Below are 7,584 nucleotides of genomic sequence, written 5' to 3' on the forward strand. Positions count from 1 at the left end.
GGAAGCAGTTCAGACTTGACATGTTCCATTCTCCCACTGCCCCACAGCTGTCCCTCTCGTGGCCATCAATTAATAATGCCATCATCCTCCCAAATGCTCAAGCCTATTGCCACAGACTGAATGTTTGTATACTCCCCAAAACGTATATGTTGAAACCTAACCCCTAATGTGATGGTGTTAGGCAGTACAGCCTTTGAGGAGTAATTAGGTTATAAGGGTGGAGCCCTCATGAATGGGATTAGTGACCTCATAAAAGGGACCCCAGTCCTAGCCAGGTGGCTCAGGTTGATTGGAGTGTGTCATCCCATACACCAAAAGGTTGTGGGTTCCATCCCCTGTTGGGGCACATACCTAGGTTTCAGGTTCAATCCCTGGTTGGGGCACATAAAGGAGGCAACCGATGGATGTTTCCCTTTCACATTCATGTTTCTCTCCCCCCACCTTTCCTCTCTCTCTAAAATTAATAAGCATATCCTTGGCTGATATTTTTTTAAAGGGACTCCAGAGAGCTCCCTAGAAGCTTCTACCATGTGAGGAAACAGTGAGAATACACCATTTGTGAATCAGGAAGTGGCCTCACCAGGCATCTTGATCTTGAACTTTAGGCCTCCAGACTTCAAGAAATGAATCTCTGTTGCTTATAAGCGACCCAATCTACAATATTCTGTTTCAGCAGCCCAAATTGATGGAGACACCAACTTTTATCTTTTCTCCATCTGTCACACTCCATGATCCCCTCACAGCCCGCACAGCACAGTGACAGAATGTTGACAGCATCAGGACCACAAGGCAACGTCGCTACCTCTGCACTAACACCTACACATGCAAGGTGCTGGGCACCCTCTAAACATACCCTCACCTTACCTCATTTCTTCCAAGCTACCCTGCCTTATGGGTCTGGGGTCCTACTTTTCAGATGAGGAGTCTAACACACACTGGAGTGCAGATGTGCCCAAGGTGCACAATGAGTATGCAGGGTCGTCCTGCTCATGGAAGGAGGGACCACAGACACGTGAGTGTGATGAGGCCCCTGATGCTACAGATCTCCAAGAATTCCCAAGAGGAGGAATGGAGTTTCCATGTCTAAAGGGTCAAATTCCTGCCTCTCCCAACCAGCTGAAAGGACAAAGCCAAAGCAATAAGAACCTTCTCAGAAAGAAAGTCATCCCCTTTCCCCCATCTTTTGCACACACATTGGGGAACTAGACTCTTCCAGAGCCTCGAAGCTTAGTGGACACAATTGAGGACGCAGTCAGAAAGGACTTGTTAGAAAATCTCAAACAAGCAAAGGCCACCAAGCCAGGAGCAGACACTTCAGCTGAACTGGGCCAAAACCACTCACACTGTGTCCTGACCAGAACTTCCCATGGAAACACCTGTCAGTAACGTGTCCCTCACCCACCAGGAGCAGTGTGAGTCAGCAAACCTGGTCAACCCCATCCAGACACCTTTAGGGACAATGGGCCAAGGAGTAAGGATGCTAGAGGCCCACCATCTGAAGAGCCTCCATAGACAGCAGGCTCTTCCAGAACTCAGCCAGGTAGGTAGCTCATAGCAATGGAATTTTAGCTGGGGAAGTTCAACTCCATGGAGGGTACCTCCTCCCCCTCAAAACACCAAAACCTCCTCGTCCTCCAGGAACCAGGACCTTGTGGAGGGCCCAAGGTGGAGCTAGGAGGGGACCTGATGGAGAACAAATGTCTTTTGTATGACTGAGCCTGCAGCCAGGCCCCACCCCCCTCCTCAGGCTGAGGCTGCCATCTTCATCTATCCCAGAGGTTCTGCTCAGTCATTAATGACCAACTCTAGTAGGCAATGGGTTTTTTGTTGATCCCTCGAGATAGGAAGGAAAGAGAATAAGCTTTTCTTTTTCACTTTTCCCCCTTGGTTGCAGAAGACAGAAACTGAAACAAACAAGTTATATAATACTGGGGGTGGTTGGGATGGGGGAGCACAGTCCCTCGAGAACAGTTTCTCGCATTGTAGACTGCTGGAAGGGCCAAGAGGAAGATAGAAACTGGCCCCACACCAGGCCAAATGGCAAAACCCTTCATGGGACAAAAAAGGCAGATGCGGACACCTCCTGGCAGGCTGGAAAACCCACCTCTCAGACAAGGTCAGCTGACCCCAGTACGCAGCACTCCCACAAGTGTCCCCGAGAAGGCAAAGGACCACCCCATCCATAGATGGGACTTTCTCCTTGCCAGACTGCAAGCCCTAGAGAGCTTTTCTACACCCTATCCATCCCTTCTTCCCTCCTGGCTATATTTCTGGAACGCTTACTTCCTCTGTGCGGCTTCTGCTCCAGGTACACAAGACAGGCTCTCTACCCTCAAGGCATTTCCAGCCATAAACACACCAAATAGTGTTGGGTGTTGATAGCATGGTCAAGGACAAAACAACAGTTTTATGATATAGCAATTCTGGCCCTGGAATAGAGCCCAAAGAACTGAACACAGGGGTTCAGGCAAAAACTTGTACATACATAGTCACAGCAGTATTATCTAAAATAGCCAAAAGGTAGAACCAGCCCCACTGTCATCAGCAAGTGAATGGATTAACAAAATGAGGTCTGACAGAATATTATGCAACCATAAAAAGAAATGAAGCACTGATACATGCTACAGAGTAGATGAACTTTGAAAACATTACATGGAGTGAAAGAAGCCAGTCACAAAAAAATCTCATATTGTATGATTCTATTCATAAAACACATAACTTTATGGAAACAGAAAATAGAGGAGTAGTTGTTAGGGGCTGGGCTAGCAGGGGAATGGAGAGTAACTGCTAATGGAGACAGGATTTCCTCTTAGGGGTATAGAAATCTGAAATTATACAGAGGTGATGGACACAAACAACATTGTGAATGTGCTACACACCACTGAATTGCACATTTCATTCTCTTCTCTTTATTTCTGAATTGTACACTTTACATGAATGAGTTTTATGTCATGTAAATTTTACACACACACACACAAAGAAAACACCCCTACCACACACACACACAAGGTGACTAAGAAAAGTGTTCCTGGGGCTCACTGAATGCAGGTAATCAGTCAGGTGGCTCTGAAAGGCCATGATCTTGGAGTGTAGAAGGACAAAGAGGGCATGGGCAGGTCATTCAACAGGCCAGTCTAGCCCGTTTGGAAGAAATGAAGGAAAGGATAAATGAACAATGCTACCAAAACCTCTACATTTCAAAAGGTCCTTGGGAGGCTATTGTGTGCCACAATTTCCTTCCAAACCTGGTCCTCTTTTCTGTATGCTCCATCTCACCATATTAGGGTTTCTTGCCCTCCTCCCCACACTAACACCACAACAAGACACACACAACACACACACATACACACACACTCACATACACCCACCATCATTTGCTCCAGGCAACAGTGATATTTCACTGGGATGGATGGAAGGGGGTACATGGGCAGCTCAGGGATGGTGGAGATGTCTTTTAAGAAAGTCCCTCCAACAGGAACTAGTATAAAGGACACATGGACAACAACTAAGGGGGGTAAAAATGGGAGGGAGGTGGGGAGCACTGGGGGGGGTGGGCTGGGATGGGAGTAAAAGACAGAAAACTGTACCTGAATTAAATAAATTTGGAAAAAAAAGAACGTCCCTCCACTTAGAAAAGATTTCTTAGATATGACATTAAAAGCATAATTTATAAAAGAACACTGATAAGCTACAATTTCATCAAAATAATAATTTATCTGTAAAAGATAAATTAAGAAAATGAAAAGACAAGTAACAGACTAGGAAAAATATTTGCAAATCATATATCTGATTAAGAACTTGTAACCAGAATACATAAAATCTTTTAAGAGACTTTACTGAATTCTCAAAAGTCAATAAGAAGGCAACTCAACTAAAAATTAGTCCAAAAACTTGAAAAGACACTTTACCAAAAATATGAATGGATAACAAAACCATAAAAAACTGTCCAACATCATTAGTTATTAGGGAGATGCAAATTAAAAGCAAAATAAAATACCAGCATACACCTAGAAGCTCTAAAATTAAAGATTGGCTGCCCTAGCTGGGTAGCTCAGTTGGTTAGAGTATCATCTCAATCCGCCAGGTTGTATTCCCAGTCAGGGCACATACAAGAACCAACCAATGAATGCATAAATAACTGAAATAACAAATTAATGTCTGTCTCTCCCTCTCTACCTACTCCTTACTCCCTCTCTCTACAAATCAATAAATTTTAAAAAAAGAACCCTGGACAGGTGGCTATGTTGGTTGGAGCATTGTCCATACACCAAAAGGTCACAGGTTCGATTCCCAGTCAGGGCACATACCTAGGTTATGAGTTTGATTCCTGGTCAGGAAGCCTATGAGAGGCAATCAATTGATGTTTCTCTCTCGCGCTCTCTCTCCCCACCCCACTTCTCTCTCTCTCTCTAAAATCGACAAACATATCCTCAGGTAGGGATCAAAAAAAGAATAAATGATGGAAAACTGGATTGGGTTAATGGGTGCATGCTCATATTCTATAAATTTACTTTTATTGAATTTATTGGGGTGACACTGGCTAATAAAATCCTATCAGTTTCAGGTATACAATTCTTTTTTTAAAAAAAAGATTTTATTTATTTATTTTTAGAGAGAGGGGAAGGGAGGGAGAAAAAGAGGGAGAGAAACATCAATGTGTGGTTGCCTCTCACACACCTCCACTGGGGACATGGCCCACAACCCAGGCATGTGCCCTGACTGGGTATCAAACTGGCGACCATTTGGTTCACAGGCTGGCCCTCAAGCCACACCAGCCAGGGCTCAGGTGTACAGTTCTATAATATATCACCTCTATATTGTATTGTGTGTTCACCACCCCAAATCAAGTCTCCTTCTACCACCATTTATTACCCCCTTACAAATTTATTAAAACTCAATGAACAGTATGGTACGCAATTAATTATACCTTACCCTTGCCCCAGGTTATCCCACCCCAAGGCTCAAGGCAGACACCTAGGGTTCACTCTCCCCTCTTGTCTGTTTCTGACATGCCACCTCATTCCTGGTCACCAAGCCCTGCCCAGGCTACCTCCTGAATCTCTTCCCAAATCTTCTGTATCTCTAATGTTGTCCAGGGGAGGCCTCCAAAGCCCACGTCATGCACCTGGGTCATCAGGCCTTTCCAACCCGCACCAGCCTAGGTCCCCACAATGATAAACGACACCACAGCACTTGAGTACTAACTTCATCATTCACCACTTTAACTGAAATGATTTGTTCCCTTAAGCTCACCAGTGAGAAAAAGCCTGAATTTCATCCTTGGTAAGCCAAGTGTGGCCAGCTGTCCTGGGGAACAGGGACGGGGAGGTCTGGGCCACCCTGACCCTGTGCAATGTAAAGAGGAAAATTGTGCTCCCTAAGGTCCGCGTTCTTACCCTCTGAGAACCCAGAACAACGCATGTAAACATCAAGTTTCACAACAAATCTGGGGTTCAAGCACCCAGTCTCAGGATTTGGCTAAAGGGAAAAGGGACCTCTCTCTAACTGGAGAAAATGAATTCTGCCCCCTTGGTCTGAGAACAAGACATTGTTTCAAGTCCTTTGACCTGGGGAAGGGGGAGATTTAAACCCCATGGGGATGAGAAAGAGGCACTCCAAGAGCGGACACTCTTTGTGTGCATGTGTGTGTGTGTGTGTGTGTTGGATCTTCAGGATTCTTTCACCATCCTCAGGCTCCCCAAGACCCACTCCAGTCCCTCAGAACCCCTGGGGCTCCAGGCCCTTTCTTGCCCACCAGGACTCACTAAGACCCTCAGGGCCCCTCAGTCTCCCCTCTCAGGTTTTCCCAGGCCCCTTAGCCTCTTTCATGTCCTTAGGTTCACTTGTGCCCCCAACCACCCCCCCCACCTCCGGCTTCTACAGTCCTCACCAATTCCAGGTCCCTTCAGCATACACTCAGGACCACCTTTAGAATCCCCAGGGTCCTTTAGCACCCTCTAGGAAAGCTTTGGGCCTCAGTCCCAGCAAGCTCCCTTCAGTGCCCCTTCAGAGTCCCACTGAAAACAGCCTTAACACCCTCAAGACTCCCCATGGTCTCTGTTCAGGCCCTTTCTGCTTCCCAGACCCTTTGTCATTCCCAGTTCGCAGTCAGGAGACCCTGGGTTTCCCTACAGACCTCCAAGCCCTCCCACGCCCCCTCAGGCCCCTAGAGCCACATGTAGACACCTCGAGGTTCTGGGGCGCCCAGCCCTCCTCCAGCTGTCCGTTCAGCAGCACCTACCTTCAGTCCCCGGAAAAACCCTTGGGCAGGCCCTTGGGCGCTTCCCAGCCCCTCAGACCCCCAGCACTCCCCACAGGTCACCGGGGTCCTGAGACAGGTGCAAACCCTCTGCAGGCCGGGTCTCACCTGCTAGGGCGCTCCAGGCCGGGGCCCGCGCTGAAGCCAACACCGCTGCCGCCGCCGCCGGACTCCGCCATCTTCTCACTGCCGCCGCTGCCGCCAGGCGTTCGAGTGACGGGAGCCTTGCGCCTGTCCTGGGGACCGAGAGTTGGGGAACAGGGGCGGGGCGTGCTTCGCGACTGAAGGGCCTGGGCAATACTAGGGGCCAGGAGTGAGGGGGCGTGGTCTCTCAGGGAGAGGGCGGAGTCTGGTGATGGGCGGGGCGGACGAGGATGGTGGGGCCCAGCTCTCCCTAGTAGAGGAGAGGCGGGGCTTCTGGCGTGGAGTGTGATCTGGTTGAAGACCGGGCAGCGGACAGCGTCTGAGGAAGGTGGAAGATGACAGGATTGGAACTTGGGGCAAGGCTCTGTCTATAGAGGGGCGGGGCCTAGACTGGGATGGGGCGAGACCAAAGAAGGAGGTTGCAGGGTGGGGTACAAAGGCGTGGCCATTGGAGAGGCGAGAGGCAAGGGTGGGACTAGAGAGCTGTGGATGGAGGGGTAAGGGAAGGGGGCTAGGAGTGGGGGTTGGTGGGAAGGTGAGGTGCAGCAAGTCTGGGGCGGGTTTTGCTCTGGAAGAGGGAAGGGACGGAGACTTGATGGAAGGTAAGGCTTGGGGAAATGGTCCTCTGAGCTCTGAGAACCATCCCTCCCTTCCCAGAGTCACTCCCTCTTCAAGACCTCCCTCAGATGGGGGAACTTTCACCCTGTGCCCAGGCCTCAAACTTCCAGTCCGTGCTTGAGCCAACAGGGCCTCTGTAAGCTCCCAGAGCTTTCAAGTGCACCCCCACCCCGACTCCTCAGAAAGCCTAGAACCTCAGTCCTGGGTGGGTTCAGGCTCCCAGGACTTCTCTCCAGCCCTGAGCCCATTTAGTTTTTCACCCTCTGAATTGAAAACCTTCCTTTGTGGGGCCTCAAGAAAGGCCCAGGGGGTCCAGATGGGGCTCAGAGACCTCCGTGCAATCAGCTCTCCTAGAAGGAGGTGAGCATGAGCTGGAGACTCCAGAGAAAGAAGCAAAGGACCTCCTGAGCGTGCTTCTGCAGGTAGAATCAGACCCACTGATCCATGTCCAGTAGAGGGTCAGGCTTATAATAGGTTCTCATTCGTTTGTGTAAAAACACTCAGGAGTTGACACTGCAAGTTGACAGATACCAGGTGCTGAAGGTACCTACTGACCTCTCCAG

At 48.9% G+C, this 7,584-nt stretch overlaps 1 protein-coding gene across 3 annotated transcripts in view; it reads right to left on the reverse strand.

The window, feature by feature from the left end:
* Positions 1 to 6,552, reverse strand: part of KLHL26 (kelch like family member 26) — a 28,632-nt gene extending 22,080 nt beyond the window's left edge. For all 3 annotated transcript variants that reach the window (XM_037142097.2, XM_037142096.2, XM_037142091.2), the window contains exon 1: positions 6,368 to 6,552. In XM_037142097.2, the coding sequence (XP_036997992.2) occupies positions 6,368 to 6,438 (71 nt within the window). In that variant the 5' untranslated portion in view covers positions 6,439 to 6,552. The remainder of the gene's footprint in view (positions 1 to 6,367) is intronic.
* Positions 6,553 to 7,584: the final 1,032 nt, after the last annotated feature.

This window comes from Artibeus jamaicensis, unplaced genomic scaffold (assembly GCF_021234435.1).
Source record: "Artibeus jamaicensis isolate MK-2021 breed Jamaican fruit bat unplaced genomic scaffold, CSHL_Jam_final contig_477, whole genome shotgun sequence".
NCBI classification, from domain to species: domain Eukaryota; kingdom Metazoa; phylum Chordata; class Mammalia; order Chiroptera; family Phyllostomidae; genus Artibeus; species Artibeus jamaicensis.